This window comes from Barbus barbus (assembly GCF_936440315.1).
Source record: "Barbus barbus genome assembly, chromosome: 43".
In the NCBI taxonomy this organism is placed as follows: Eukaryota; Metazoa; Chordata; class Actinopteri; order Cypriniformes; family Cyprinidae; genus Barbus; species Barbus barbus.
The window spans coordinates 16,617,870-16,633,769 of NC_136721.1; the positions used below are offsets into that span (position 1 = coordinate 16,617,870).

Below are 15,900 nucleotides of genomic sequence, written 5' to 3' on the forward strand. Positions count from 1 at the left end.
TTGTTGAGACAACTGGCTCATTTCGATGTAGCTGTGATGCCCCGTTCATCCTTAAACAGAAAGAGAGGCATCTATGCTAGTCGGGGTCATTGTCGAGGTTGTGGATCAAAAAAAGTTCAGACAAATTCATTTTTCACAGAAAAATCCGACATGTTGGCGAATGTCTCCATCTAGCGGCTAAAAACAAACAATCAATACTCTTAGATTAGAGTCTAGAACATTCTCACAATTAATTAAAAATGTGGTCTATAATATTGCAACCACAGCAGAAATATACTTGAATATTTGCTGAATTCACCCCCCCCCCCCCCCAACCACCACCAAAGGGAGACTATATTAATATTGTAAATGGCATTCATTCAAAATGTGACATTATAGTGCATTAAACTAGTTCCATCCTTGCATGCTCTTAAAAAGCAAAAAATAAAGTGGAAGTGAGCCTGGCATATTGCTATATTTACAGACTATTAAATATAAATATATAATCTATTAAATTATACATAATATATTAAGTATTAAATATTATTAAATATTTACAAATAAAAAAACTTTACATTATATTTAAACATTAATATATATATATATATATATATATATATATATACATTTCTTTCTCTGACGAAACTAAGTAATTACTGTATGCACTGAGCTTCTGTTCTATATTGTATTAATGTTGAATATTATTAATTAACTTATTTTGTAGTTTACAAAATTAAGACATTGTTTAGCATTTGCAGAGTTTAATAGTACCATGTTATTTAACCATTAGTCACTAAAGATGCTCAAAAACACTGACTGGAAAGTAACACACAGACAAGTGCGTAATAAGACATTAGTAACTGTGTTATTTTGGAGGTAACTAGGGTTGCAATGATAAAATGTAAGTGTAGGAAAACACTGAGAGTAGTATCCACGTGGCGCAGTAGGTGGCAGTGATTTGCCTTGTCCCGCAGTCAGAGGGGAGTGGTTTAAATGCCAGGATCACCCCCCTGCCCTGATGAAGATTATTTAAGCAGTCTGTCTGAATCAGAGGGGTGTTGCCCTGCCCAGACACAATATTCTGCAATAGCATTAACTGTGACTCCGCTATAGACAAATCCTGTCATTCAACTATAGGTAAGTCTTACATCTATTTTACCTTTAAACAACCTCCTCAGCCACAAAGTCTTGACGACGACGATTTAATTCACTGCAAACAACGCTGAACTGTTACTTTCCACAAAGGCGTCTCTGTGTGCGTAATGTTTCCACTGGAGTGACACTTTCTTACGGGACAGGCCAAGAACTCCAACACATCGCCGTTTAAATCGTCTCTGCATATGTAGGCCGTACACTACTGTATATCGCATTGCTTTACAAAGCCTCTGTTTTTGTATTGAACGCTGAAACTGCTCATCAAACAAAGCCATATAAGGAGAGATTCTGAATTCTGGGGTGCGCCTTTTTATTATGCAGTAAAATTGTGCGCAGTCTGCAGGACGGCTCTGACCTGCTGTCACGTGTGCATTTAGAAGAGTAGGTCCACTATATTGATATTTGGATCGATTTATCATTTGCTTCAACCTGAGCTGAGTGGAAGAAATGGTTGGTTTCAGCATTAAAGTGCTGAAGCCAACAATAACATGACTAAAGCAAACATATTGGACTAATTTGGTGTTATGCAAAAAGGGCTATGGCCATTAAAGGAACTTAAAGATTTGAGTTACATGTCATGTAATAGTTCCACTTTTGATTACTCATCATCAGACCCTTGTGTGCATTTATCATCTGTTACCACAGAAACACACCCAACTGAGACAAACATTAACTTTGTGGTAAAGATGCTGTGGCGAAAGAGGAAGTAGCTTCACATCACCTCAGGAAACACCTTCAGTGTTTGTCAAACACTGCTGCAAACTTCCAGCAGAAGTCATGTTTATGACAGTTATGAAGTTGTGTTTACTCTTATTACTTGGCTACCGATGGCACCAAACAAATCTGTAGAATACATACGCGCTTACAAAAAGGGATTTTTACAGCAATAGAAGAACCTTTGTGGTTGACCGTAGAACTTTTAAGTTTGCTCTTCTTAGCGTGAAGAACATTTGAAAGATCTAAAGAATATTTTGTGGAATCATGGATGTCAAATGTTCTTCATGGAACCATAGATTTACACACATTTGTTTCACTATAGTAGTGAAGATATCTCATAGACTTCCATTGTTTTTTCAGTACATCGGGTTAATGATATTTTCTATGGCATAATCCTACTTCCACCCCTAATTATAACAATCACAGAAACCTTTGCAAAACACTAGTTTGAAATAAAACATAAAATCAGTTTGTTTCATGCAGTCTGTAGCCAGGTATATAACTAACACCTACACACACACAGACCTAGTGATTAGAAGAGTAACAGAGGACTGTGAGAGTAGGTCATACTGTGCCTCCACTGAAAGGAGAGAGGAGTAGTCTTTTTGAGCTTATTGATGCCACAGATTTTATATACTGTACCTCAACCTCTCCTGCAAAAATGTCTTCAAGAATATACTTAAGAACAGTCACACATAATGGAATGTATCAGATGATATTTTATTATGTCATATAGCATTACAAAACCAACATTGTCATGTGATACTACCATCAGATTCATAACACATTCACAGAATTTCCTTTGTGCTGCATTGCGTATGTGTTTGCTTTCTTGAATTTCTCAAGAAAGGTGTTCTGTTAACTGTTCAACATTAAATCGGTGGAACTAGACAAGGAAGTATCAGCCACACCAATCTGATAGAAACAGTCTGACACCCTTTATAGCTCAGACTTTGAACGCTTGCATGTTCATCTGTATACAAACTTACAATTCTTGAGAGTCTTGTACTTTAATATGCCTGGCTATAAAACACAGTCAGTGCAGTCACTGGTTAGGCTGTTTTCTCTTTGGGTAAACACACGGTGCAGTCAGGAGCTTGAACAAGGCTTAGAATTAATGTTGACTCCATGCTAAAATGCTATCTAAGGAACTTTGGTACTTGTAAAAGATGTAGGAAGAAATATCTAGATGGAAAAACTGAGTCACCCCAGGAGTTCCTCTCATTTAGGCATTTCTCCAGGAAAAAGGAAGATGATTTAGTCAGTTCTTCCAGACTGAGGATTATGTCAAAATACTTGAATTATTTTATAATACACAGTAGTTAGGTTAAGATCAAGTTGGAAGAATATGCTGGTCGTTTAACGAATCTGTTAAACGACCAGCATATACTTTCAACTTGATCTTGCACACACTTGAACACACTGCATGTATTCATTTCCACTGCAGATTTATGACAAATTTTTCAGAGGGCCACAGTGTCCGAACTTGTTCAGATTGCATTCGGAATTTCCTAGAAATGTGAGGAAAAAATGGCTTGTCTAATTTACCACATTTCTGAATTCAGTGATAATCTTACTGCTTAACTATTGAAGTATGTACTTTAGGTATTCAGGTGTATAGTATAAATACATTCCCAGATATACTACATCCATGAATGAAACAAAGGCTCCACCAAACATTTTTGTTCTTTTTGATGACAAGAGATTCTGTCAGAAAGAAGAATTATGAGTGGGCTGGTACCAAAAAACTTGAAAAAGGTGTTTCTTGTGGATTCATTTTTATGTTTTTTGGTACCAGCCCACTCATAATTCTTCTTTCTGACAGAATCTCTTGTCATCAAAAAGAACAAAAATGTTTGGCGGGGACTTTATTTCATCCACACATTATTGATTAAATAGAGGCAGATCTGAAGTTCTGGAAGTTCGGATTGTGACATTTTGATTTAAAAAAAACCTAAATTATGAAGTCAAGACATGTTACATGCATGGATGAATCATTCATAATAAGATCAACAACATGCATTAAGAAAAAATACATAGGGTGAACTTTCATTTCATGGTATTCTTGATATTCGGACATCCTACTGCTTTTTTATTAAGGCCTATTCAGAGTGTATACAGGCACTTCCCAGAAACATCTCCCTCCCATTTTGACCCGTAAGCAAATGTCACATGACGTAGTCTATTTATAGTCTTCTGTGGGCTTGCGGACTAGCGGCATCCTCATCAGCTATTATCATACAATATGTGTTTAGTTCAGAATAGCCTGTCTTTGGTGTAAAGGCTGACACAACAACAGCTGAGATAGAGCAAATGGTGCTGAACAACAGCTGAGATAGAGCAAATGGTGCTGAACAACAGCTGAAATAGAGCAAATGGTGGTCTATTGATGTTCATTATAAAGCAGCTGTTTCGTAGCACGCCTATGTCTGGCTTAAAATAAATGCTTGATTGCGAATGTCCTGCCTGATTGCGGTTTGATCTAATACAGGAGGTGTGAGTGAATGCATGGTGACAACTGTATCTTATACAGTTCTACTGCAGTGCTTAATTGCTGGGCCTGGCACTTTGTCTAGTCTTTGATGAGTGTAGAGAAAAAAATAAGACCTTATCATCATGATATTAGAATATATGGTCGATTTCTTGTGTAATGTGCTTAGATGATGAGCGACAATGTGCTTAATGGCTGTGATTATTGCAAATATATCGGTACCATATTGGTTATCTCTAATTAGTTGATACTGGATATTTCTAATCAATATTATAGTTAATATTGCATATTTAGGCCTAATTGTGCAGATTCGATTGCCTATTTTTACATTAAGATTTCCTTTGCCACACTCAAAGTTGATCTTCAGTATACCCAATTTATAAACTGTATACATTGTATTGTTGAGATGATTGTTGAGAAATTCACTTAATTATTGTATAGCCATAAAATTGTCTATTGTAAATTACTTTTTTATATATATACCTTTAACACCTTAAAAGTGTTGCTGGAAAAATGCACCAAGGCTTCCTTTATTTGATCAAAATTGCAGTAAAAAGTTTGATGATGTAAATAATTATTACAATTGGAAATAACTGTTTTCTTTACTTTTTTTTATGTAATGGCAAATCTAAGGTTTCAGTAGCCATTACTTCATTAGTCTTCTGTGTCAAGTGATCCTTCAGAAATTATTCTAATATGCTGATTCTGTACACAATAAACATTTCTTATTATTTTCAGTGTTGAAAACAGTTGTGCTGCTTATTCTTAGGGATATTTACACCATGGACCATAATTTTTTTCAGCAAATTTTGGTGAATTAAAACTTTTGTAATACTTTTGTTATAAATGTCTTTACTGTCTTTTGATCAAACATATTAATTAAAAGTATGAATATTTTTCAAAAAGAAAAAAAGTAGTTTTTTTGTTTTTTTCTTTCATAAAGAAGCATTCACAGTTTTGTTAATGCATTATAAGGCAGATCATTAAAATAGACCAGGAACATGAAACACCATGTTTGGAATTACATGTCCTCCTCATGCATTCTTTTTTGTAGTCATTGGCTCCAATTCCAAACAGTGTTTGCCTTCCTGTGGTTTGGTGTTTAATAATGTTAAGAAATCCTAAACCACAACTTCTTAAATGTTAAATGTGATGGATGTTTGGTAAATATTGATCCTTGGTAAATACTGAACCCTTCTTGGATGGATACTTTTTTTCTCTCTGAGGAATGTCTTGTGGTCAGTAAAAAGAAAAGCTACCGTCTCATTTCTGAATGACTCATGTCTAAAACATCCCAAACTTCACCATATCCCCACCCCACAAGTGGGTGGTCACCTGGTCACCCTCTCAGAGGCCCTTGCCACATTAAGTGCTGGCGAGCAACTGTATGCGAGGACTAGTGTTTTGAATGATACGGTCAGGCTGAGTGTCCACCATTGGCACTGTCACTCCAACAGCATTAGTCACAGTGCTTCCTTTTTCCTGCATCCAGCCCAATTGTCCATCACCACAGAAGGAAACTCCCAGCCACTGGAATTTTTTATAGTCCAGTTCACTGGGTTTATTTTGCTGTGTGCCTGCAATCTGGATTTAAGATCTTTTGGAAATTCAGTAAACAATTTTATAAATCTCTCACAAATGTAAAATGCTTTTCACCATTTGCATCAGTTTGAAGAAACAATGTGTTTGTGTATTTTTTTTCTCTAGACAGCATGGTGTACCACGCTGAGTTTGAGCGAGCAGGCAAGGAACCTGGGCTCCAAGTGTGGAGAATTGAGAAGTTTGATTTGGTGGCAGTTCCTGAGAACCTCTATGGAGGGTTCTACACTGGTGATGCTTACATGGTCCTCAATACTATCAAGCAACGCTCTGGTAACCTACAGTATGACCTCCACTTCTGGCTAGGTAAGAGGACAATGCTGTGTTAAAGAGATTCTCACATTTATTTTAGTACTGAAGTAAATGTTTTGCCTAATTTTCAAGACCAGCTAGTTATGCATCAGCTACATTTCTTATAGATGCTTTTCCCTCAACTGACAGGTGACTACTGCACGCAAGATGAAAGTGGGGCAGCTGCCATTTTCACAGTGCAGATGGATGACTATTTGGGTGGAAAGCCCATCCAGTACCGTGAAGTTCAAGGCCATGAGTCCAAAGCATTTCTGGGATATTTTAAGAAAGGGCTGCAGTACATGGTGAGTGGTCCAATTGTCAACAGGACAAATAGAAAGTGACAAAAAAGTGACTAATCCAAATAAGGATGTCCAAAATGAAACAAATTTTTCATTGACTGCATGAATTACATTTAGAATGTTATATAAATGTCTTGATGTTTTTCCACTAAATGTTACTATTAAAAATGTTGGAATGGAATAGAAATATTGCCAGACATGAAAATTCAATGACCGTTGGTTTCTTTTGCTTTTATTGCTTTGTTTTGGTTATTTGTGCGTGTTTTGTTTCATTTCGATTTTGTTTTGATTCATCTTTTTGTTTGATTTTCTTTTGCTTTTATTGTTTTGTTTTGGGTTTATTTAGCTTTTATTGTTTTGTTGTTTTTTTCTGTTTGTGTGTGTGTGTTTCGTTTCATTTCCGTCTTGTTTTGCTTTCCAGAAAGGTGGAGTTGCATCTGGATTCAAGCATGTGGTCACCAATGAAGTTATAGTGCAACGTGTGCTACAGGTCAAAGGTCGGCGTGTTGTCAGAGCAACAGAAGTGCCAGTCAGTTGGGAGAGCTTTAACCAGGGAGACTGCTTCATCCTGGACTTGGGCAACGTGAGTATCATGTGAAGAGAGTGAGGGGTATTGATATTGTAAAAAACCTTAAAAATAACCCTGTTTGTCAGCACCAATAGCCTCATGGTTAATGCGCCGACATACAGCACAACTTCGCTCATGGTGACCCATGTTCGTTTCCCGTGTCAAGGTCCTTTGCCGATCCCGCCCCCCTCTCTCTCATCCCAATGCTTTCCTGTCAGCTCTCTACTGTCCTGTCCCAATAAAGGCAAAAAACGCCCATAAATATAACAAAAAAAAAAACCCTGTTTGCTCTGTGTATTTTTACAGGAGATCTACCAGTGGTGTGGCTCAAAGAGTAACCGCTTTGAAAAGCTAAAAGCTACTCAGCTTGCGAAGGGCATTCGTGACAATGAACGCAGTGGACGCGCTCGTGTGTATGTGTGTGATGAAGGGGTGGAACGCGAGAAGATGTTGGAGGTAAGAAAGACAGAAAGCTTCAACTTCAAAATTGACAAGAGATTCACTAAATGCATGATCCATATCTTCTGGCAGGTTCTTGGAGAAAAACCAGACCTGCCTGAAGGAGCGTCTGATGATGTCAAGGCTGATGCCTCCAACAGGAAGATGGCCAAACTCTATAAGGTAGCCCCTGGATTTAAACAATGTAAATATGTAAATAGCCCTTGTAGACCATAAGTACATTAAATTTCTTGACATTTTCCTGTACTTTAGGTGTCTGATACCAGTGGAGACATGACGATTGCTCTGGTGGCCGCTGAGAACCCTTTCTCCCAGAGTGCACTGGAATCAAGCGATTGTTTCATTTTGGATCACGGCTCAGATGGCAAAATCTTTGTTTGGAAAGGTAAACGGTATTGACCGACAAAACAAAAAGTGACTTTTTTTATTGTCAGAGTTCTTTTTTGACACACCAATGTTTGCTTTATAGGAAAAGATGCCAATGTGGAAGAGAGAAAGGCTGCCATGAAGGCAGCAGATGAATTCATTAAGAAAATGGGTTACCCAAAACACACACAGGTTCAGATTCTCCCGGAGCTGGGCGAGACGCCTCTATTCAAACAATTCTTCAAAAATTGGCGTGATGTGGACCAGACGGATGGTCTGGGTGTGGCTTACGTCTCAAACAGCATTGCTAAGATCGAGAAGGTGCCATTCGATGCTTCAACTCTGCATGATTCACCAGCCATGGCCGCCCAACATGGAATGATTGATGATGGCAACGGAGAGAAACAGGTCAGTGAGTGAATACACACTGCATGTAACCTGACCTGTGGTCAACATATGTTCCATATACAAATACAATAATTGGTACTGTAATTATATTTTTATTTATATGTCACCTAAAACTTTAGATCTGGCGTATTGAAGGATCAGACAAGGCTCCAGTTGATCCTTCTACTTATGGCCAGTTCTATGGAGGAGACAGTTACATTGTCCTGTACAATTACCGCCATGGAGGCAGACAGGGTCACATCATCTACATCTGGTATGACTTGATCTCACACAGTTGATCTAAAGCTTCATCTGACATAATCCCATAATGGAGGACATGCTATGTGATTTCTTGTAACAATTCAGTAAGCTGTCTTATGATGTCTGACTTGCTTATGATAGTCTCGCGTAGCCAGACCTTCAAACTGACGGCTGAAGGTCTGGAATCCATGGCAGCTTTCATTGGCCAAGGCCCACCCATGAGGCCGTTTGACCGACATGTCAAACAACCAGTCACAGTTCATTTCGTTCAGTTTATTCTATGCCGCGAACTTTAATATTTCACATACTTTTGAAAATCCAGCATTTAGTTGACCCTGATAAGTGCTCGTCGTCACAGTAGTAAACACAATGGCTTTCTTCTTTCGTGAGGGGGTTTGGCGTCACAGCATATTTGATGCCAGGAAGAACGTTAAAGAATGTGACATACACGTCTGCCGGAAATCCTGTATAATTCAACCAATCCGATGACGAGTTCAAAACTCCTGAAGTGTTTCCACTTTTGTGTGCTGTATGCATCAGACGTTCATCCAACGGTCCGTGGGCGTGACGTCTGAGGCTGAGACTATGCTTATGATGTCTGTTACAGGCAGGGTAAGGACTCCTCACAAGATGAGATTGGGGCATCTGCCATCTTGGCTGCCCAGCTGGACGATGAGCTTGGAGGTGGACCTGTGCAGGTAATGCCAATGAATAAATCTCAATGGATCACTTGTTCACAATCATATCCATATGTGTAATACTGAATTTATCATTAGGGGCTCCTCCATCAAAAGTGCAATTATGATTTTTATTTTTTTTGCTTTTTCCAAGTCAACATGGAACAGCATTCACAACCCATTTTACAACTGTGATGCTGCGGCATATTTATGATGAAATGGTATTCAGTGAAAAAAATGTAGGACAGGACTTCATTAGATAGCTTTGCTGTCACCTAATGCTCATTTAAATTTAATCTTTAAAAACACTAATAATTTAATAATGCTGTAAAATCTATTAATGCCTAAATTCACTTGTAATTTTCATAATTGCTGGTTATATATTTAATATAATTTATTTGATTTGATTTTATTTTTAATTTAGTTATTTTTAGTTTAATTTATTTAGATAAAATAGTATAGAATTTTTATATTGTCAATTTATTGGTTATTTGACGTAACATGAAACTTGTAATAAGTTTTCATGGCATCGGCCAGAACTGTAAAATTACCATGAAACCAAAATTGACAATTCGTCAATTTATTCATGCACAAAATTCATGTGCATTACAATTTTGATGAAAGATTACAAAAATAAACTTTCTTTGTTGTTGTTGATTCATGACTGCACCTAATTCATGTTAAATGAATTAGGGTTTATTACGATTTTGTGTTGACTAAGTTCAAGCTTCCTGGAGCTCCTGGCTCCTATTGTATTCTGTCATAGCTTAGCTACATTTTGTCATTTTGCTGGTTGCACTAGCCTTCCTGGATTTTTTTCTTTTCTTTTTTTTTCATCTGTTAACCAACTTCCACCTCTATGTCTTTGCTTCCTGTCCTTTATTCATATTCTACATCCTGCTGTAGATGGCTGGTGCTCCCCTCACCACTCAGGTATCCATTTCTCAGGATTGCATGTCCCTGTACAGAGCCTGAATGTTTCTCCACCACATTTATACAAATAAAAATGATCTTACATCACATTACATTAACAACAGATACACATCTGAAAGGAAATTCCTCTGCTTTTTGGAAATTCCTACTCATGTTCCCCTAATGCTTTTTCATTTTCCACAGTGTAGCAGCATAATGTCCATTATCTAACTGAATTTCTACAACTAAAAGAAACAAGGCTTCAGCAGAGGGTTTTTTAAATCATAACTTCATTGGTGTCCGCATAATCGGTATGCATGATCAATGTGTAAAAAGATTAGTATGCTTTTTGTAAGGCTCTGTACACTGACATGTATTATCGCTGTATACGCCTCCATTAGTGTACTTGTGTCCTTGTGTCTTCATTTTGTGCACAAATAACTAACTGTCTTCCACATTTACAGATTACTTTTGGGAATGAGCATGTTAACATTAACAGAAATGCTCCATCATGAATTTACAATTTTTTTAATTGATTCGTAGTGTGATTTTCCTGTCTGGTTTTATGCATGCTGCCATGCACATTAAACGGGTACACAAAAACACATTCAGCATGTTAAAGTAGATGATGTGTAAAATGCAGTAAGCAAAATCCCGAAGAATCACCTCTGTTTTGGTCAATTGTACACAATTGGTCAGAAGTTTGGGGTCAATTAAACAAATTTTTCATACTTTTATTCAGCAAGAATGCATTAAATTGATCAAAAATGACAGTAAAGACATTACTAATTATATTTTAAAATATATATAAAATAGTTGTTTTAAGTTTAAGTAATATTTTTCATAATATTTCTGTTTTTGCTGCATTTTTATTCCAATAATGCAGCCTTGGTGAGCATAAAAGACTTCTTTTACCCTAAACTTTTGCACAGTAGTGTATATCTTTACTAAAGCATTGTGTACTGTAGGGAAAATCAGAAGTTTAATGGAAGCATAAAAAACAAATATTAACCTTACAATAAATGTAATGTACAGTATAATTCAGCATAAAACAGCAGGGGAAGACCAAATGTAAGTTTTTGGGGCAAGAGGAAAAAATAACCACTTTAGCTGTGACCATTGATAAATCTCTGCTTCCTTCTGGAGCCCACTGGCATCATTCTGACCACAAAGGATGCTGGGAATGTTGGCTTTAGCTCTACATTCCAAACTGTGAGCTCCACACTGCCACCCTGTGGAATTAAATGCATCCTCAACCAAAGACTAATGAACAGTGTATTTTCTATTTTGTCTTTTATACTGTATATCAGAATTCCAGCATTTTAATATTTTTGCGAAAGCAGGACTTCCTGTCGTCTCTGTTTAATGCATACTTTGCTGTGTATTTTTCAGGTGCGGGTGGTTCAGGGTAAGGAACCTGCTCACCTCATGAGTCTTTTCGGAGGGCAGCCTATGGTGGTGCACAAGGGTGGCACCTCCAGGGAAGGCGGTCAGTCTGCGCCAGCCGAGATTCGGCTGTTCCAAGTGCGCTCAAACTCCACAGGGTGCACACGAGCGGTGGAGGTCAGCATCTAATATTTACTATTGATGTGAGCTTTTAAATATTTTCTCACAATAATTGCTGATCTTAACCGTTGATGTATCCAGGTTAAAACTGTGTCCTCCAATCTGAATTCCAACGATGCCTTCGTCCTGGTGACCCCAGCTGCGTCGTTCATATGGGTGGGACGAGGAGCCAGTGATACGGAGAAACGTGGGGCACAGCAGCTCTGTGATATCCTTGGAGTGTCTGCCTCCGAGCTGGGTGAAGGAGGAGAGGATGGTGAGAACTCATCTGAAATATTTCACCCAGAAATGAAAACCTGAGCTTTCAAAGTTTTAAAAATTCCGAACAGATCATAGAAGCATCATAATAGTGGTCCATATGGCTTATGTGACAGCATTTGAATTTTTGGGTGTACTACTTTTAAGATGCATTAATAAAACTAAAGAAAACTTTTTAAAATTTCACCATTTACATTTTTACAATTTATTCACATTTCATTCATATGTGACCATTTTTTATAACTATATATATTATAACCATTAATGATTTTGCGAGGAATGTTTTTATATAAAAAAAAAAAAACAATTCTCATAAATAAGCTCATATAAATGTACATGCATGCATCACAATGCAGGTAGTTTCTGGGAAGCTCTTGGAGGAAAGGCTGATTACCGCACGTCCTCCAGGCTAAAGAACAAGATGAATGCCCACCCGCCACGACTGTTCGCCTGCTCAAACAAAACTGGGCGCTTCATTGTGAGTAACACACCCAGGTTTTTATTTAATTTATTTTTTTTGCCTGCCCTGATTTAAGTACATTGTCAGTGAAGTATAACAAAAAGCCATTCATTATGGATGCATTGATATCCATGCAGATTGAAGAAGTTCCTGGAGAGATGACTCAAGAGGACCTGGCTACAGATGATGTCATGATCCTGGACACCTGGGATCAGGTAAACTGACTACTTTAAAAGGATTGTTCTACTTTACATACTAGTGTTGTAATCAAGGAGATCTCATATATAAAGGGAGTGCTACATATTCTCATTCATATCAATGGAAGCATGTGACCAGGAAACAGTTTTATATTGCTTGAAAATCTTGTTATTATATCAGTAATGCATAGTTTTAAATGGATGTGTATAGTTACGGCATCGAGCCTAACTGCAGAAGCTAATCGGCCAAACCTCTAAATTCAATATAATTTCCAAATAGATGGTTAATCATTAAATTTCTGGCAGTTCAGCTACATTTAGTATAATGCTTGTCTTTTATTAATTCAATGACAAGCAACTGACGTTTAATGAATTAATAACGCTTCACAGGGAAATGAAATGAATCTTGATGTGTTCTGCAGGTGTTTGTTTGGATTGGTAATGAAGCTCATGACGAGGAGAAGACTGAGGCGATGACTTCAGGTAAGACTCCTTGAAATGCTTTAAACTTAGTCATAATTTCACTACATAAAGTATAAAAAATAAATAGCATATAACCATACTACTTCTACTACACTAGTATGTATAGTGTGCTCAATATCCAAATATTTGCTCTTTGTGTAGAATACTGAAATGACATACTACATTCCTCATGTTACGTATACAACAGACAGTTACAGGGAATACTGTATCCCACAATGCAACTCTTCTTTATTCAAGTGATTTGAATATTGACAAAACTGACAATATTTATTTTGTATAAAACTGCAATATTTATAATGGATAAATTCATCCATAAAATTATTCTAATATTCTGTTTTGGTGCTCAATGAACTTTTAATATTATCAGCTGAAAACAGTTGAACTGTTTAATATTTTTGTGGTAAAAAATGCACTTCATAATTCTTTGTTGAATAGAAGAATAAAAAGAACAGCATTTATTTGAAATATAAATATTTCATAGATGTCTTTACTCTCTCTTGTATTCAGCAAAGACATATTAAATTTATCAAAATTATTTGTTTTATTGACTTTGATTACTATATTTTATGACAAATTTATTCAGTTAATATTGTCTGTGGTCGATGCTACAGTCCAGTAGGTGGCGATAATGTGTACAAGATAGAAAGTAAGATAGAAACATCATGAGCTTGAAATTCCAAAACACTTTATAATGCATCCTTTTATGAATCCCATATTAAACTTGTTCTTTTTCTCCAGCTGCCCGATACATTGAGACGGATCCAGCCAACCGTGACCCGCGCACACCCATGGTGAAGATCAAACAGGGCTTTGAGCCGCCCACTTTCACAGGCTGGTTCCTGGGCTGGGACCATGACTACTGGAGCACTGACCCCCTGGAGCGGGCCATGGCAGAGCTGGAGATCTGAACTTTGAGCTGTCACCCCTGACCTTTAAACCCCACTGCCTTACTGCAAGTTGATCAAAGTTGCCCTTAGATACATATAAGGTGCCAATTTGATGCTTATCAAAAAAAACAAAGCTGGTCCTGGGTCAGTATCAAAAGGCAATTTTTAAAAAGAGCACATTACTGCCCTGAGCTTCAGTCACCAAACATAAGGCTCCATTAATTCTTCACCTCGTTACTTCTGTATTGTGTTTTCTTCCTGTGCTCAACAGTGCTTTTAAAGCTTTTAGATTGTTGCGTTTGGACTGCACAGCTTATGATGCTGAAGTGCGTGAGCTTGTATAAGAAAATATACAGGGATATCATCGCCAAAATCTGTCAGACATCTTTTTGCCTTCCTTTTCTATAAACCTTTTTTATGTGACCAGTATAAAGAGTTTTACTAGCAATACTACTTGTGTTTTGAATTTATAGTTTTAAGATAAACAGTGTTTAGGAAGCCTAAACACTAAAGTACTGACTTAATGGTAGCCTAGATATGAGACGTTTCCACCTTATCGCTCTTCCATCTGACACTCAGGAGTTCATTGCTTGGCTGTGTTCAGAATAGCATACTAGCATACTACTCACACTATTCTGTAAGTGTATTATAGTGTGTGTACAGTATGCACATTTTGCTTGAATGCATGAAATACCCTTGTAACTTATTACATTTGCCAAAATGTGCAGTATACGACAAAGCATGCTGTTAAACATTGTATCCCACAATGCTCTACAATTGTTATTAATTAAAACTAAATTGCTGAAACAATTCAAAATAAAAAAAAATAAAAAATAATATTGGACGAAGAACTTGAACTAAATAAAAAAAAATAAGAAATGTTGCTTTGGCAACTAACTGAAAAAGTTACAAATTACTCGCTGGACATAACTAAAAATAAAATTGAAAAAAATAAAATAAAACTGACTATCAAAGAAAAATAATGACAAAATCACATATCAAAATTACTAAAATTAAACTAAAATAAAAACTGAAAATATAAAAGATAATTCAAGATATTAATTAAAAATTATAGTAGTGTATAAATAATACTACAACACACTTGAGCATTCTGGAGGTTAATATCAGTTATATTATTTTATTTTATTTTTTAAATGACTGATTGCTACATCAGACTGCCAAACGTTAACACAAAACTAGCTTATAAATGCAAAACATAATACATTTAAAATGTTTAATTTTTATTTACCATCATTTGTTGTTTAAATGTGTATTGTGACAACAATGTAACATACTATTGTTTCAAACGTTTACTTTGAAGTAATACCTTTTTCACTTGCTATTTTTAATTAGGCAGTATGCAGTACATACTGAGCAGTATTCAGTAAGTAGTAAGGTAGTATTCATTCCAAACACAGCCATGGTCTGTGTGAGCAATGACCCTCTACGGGCAGAGGGGCTGCAACCATTCACATGGCTTTATATTTTAGAGAAATAGCCATTTCTTGGAGTACTTTTTAATTTAAGATGGTTAAATCCGTAACCAGAATGCTAGCGTTTTAAAGGAGCATGTCTTGTTAGAGGCCTATAGAACCAACTTATTCCTACATAGGCGATCATGAGAATCAATGGTTAAAGGGCTGCTGTTCATTTCTACGGGGTGATTTAATTGTTAACATATGGGTCAGCTAACTGCCTGAAGATTAGATAAAATGGTATTCCTCATTGTGCAGTGATTGGCTGCCTTTGATATTTGCTAAAGACTCGTATAGCAACTTACTCCAAATACTCCTGCTTTCACAAATCCTTCTCTACCTGAAATAAAAACTGATGATTTCCCAGTTTTACTACTTATTCAATAAAGAACCACAACCCCAAAATGTTT

The 15,900-nt window shown here is 36.7% G+C and overlaps 1 protein-coding gene across 2 annotated transcripts; it reads left to right on the forward strand.

Annotated features, from left to right (window-relative positions):
- The first annotated feature begins 955 nt into the window (after positions 1-955).
- Positions 956-15,892, forward strand: LOC306862867 (gelsolin-like). 2 transcript variants are annotated; one of them, XM_079405914.1, is made up of 17 exons: positions 1,026-1,116; positions 6,050-6,247; positions 6,383-6,537; positions 6,956-7,117; positions 7,409-7,558; positions 7,634-7,723; positions 7,814-7,946; positions 8,031-8,335; positions 8,455-8,588; positions 9,183-9,273; positions 10,159-10,185; positions 11,557-11,727; positions 11,812-11,986; positions 12,345-12,466; positions 12,586-12,663; positions 13,068-13,128; positions 13,867-15,892. In XM_079405914.1, the coding sequence occupies exons 2-17, from the start codon at positions 6,055-6,057 to the stop codon at positions 14,034-14,036; spliced, it is 2,217 nt and encodes a 738-aa protein (XP_079262040.1). In that variant the 5' UTR covers positions 1,026-1,116; positions 6,050-6,054; the 3' UTR covers positions 14,037-15,892. The 2 variants fall into 2 exon arrangements, with proteins under 2 accessions (XP_079262041.1, XP_079262040.1); XM_079405915.1 differs by lacking the exon at positions 10,159-10,185 and having other exon boundaries at positions 956-1,116.
- Positions 15,893-15,900: the final 8 nt, after the last annotated feature.

Excerpts from the sequence above, each read along its gene's own strand:
- LOC306862867 (XM_079405914.1), top strand. The coding sequence starts at position 6,055 with ATGGTGTACCACGCTGAGTTTGAGCGAGCAGGCAAGGAACCTGGGCTC. Across the intron at positions 9,274-10,158 it reads TTGGAGGTGGACCTGTGCAG|ATGGCTGGTGCTCCCCTCAC; the intron begins GTAATGCCAATG and ends ATCCTGCTGTAG. Across the intron at positions 12,664-13,067 it reads TCCTGGACACCTGGGATCAG|GTGTTTGTTTGGATTGGTAA; the intron begins GTAAACTGACTA and ends TGTGTTCTGCAG.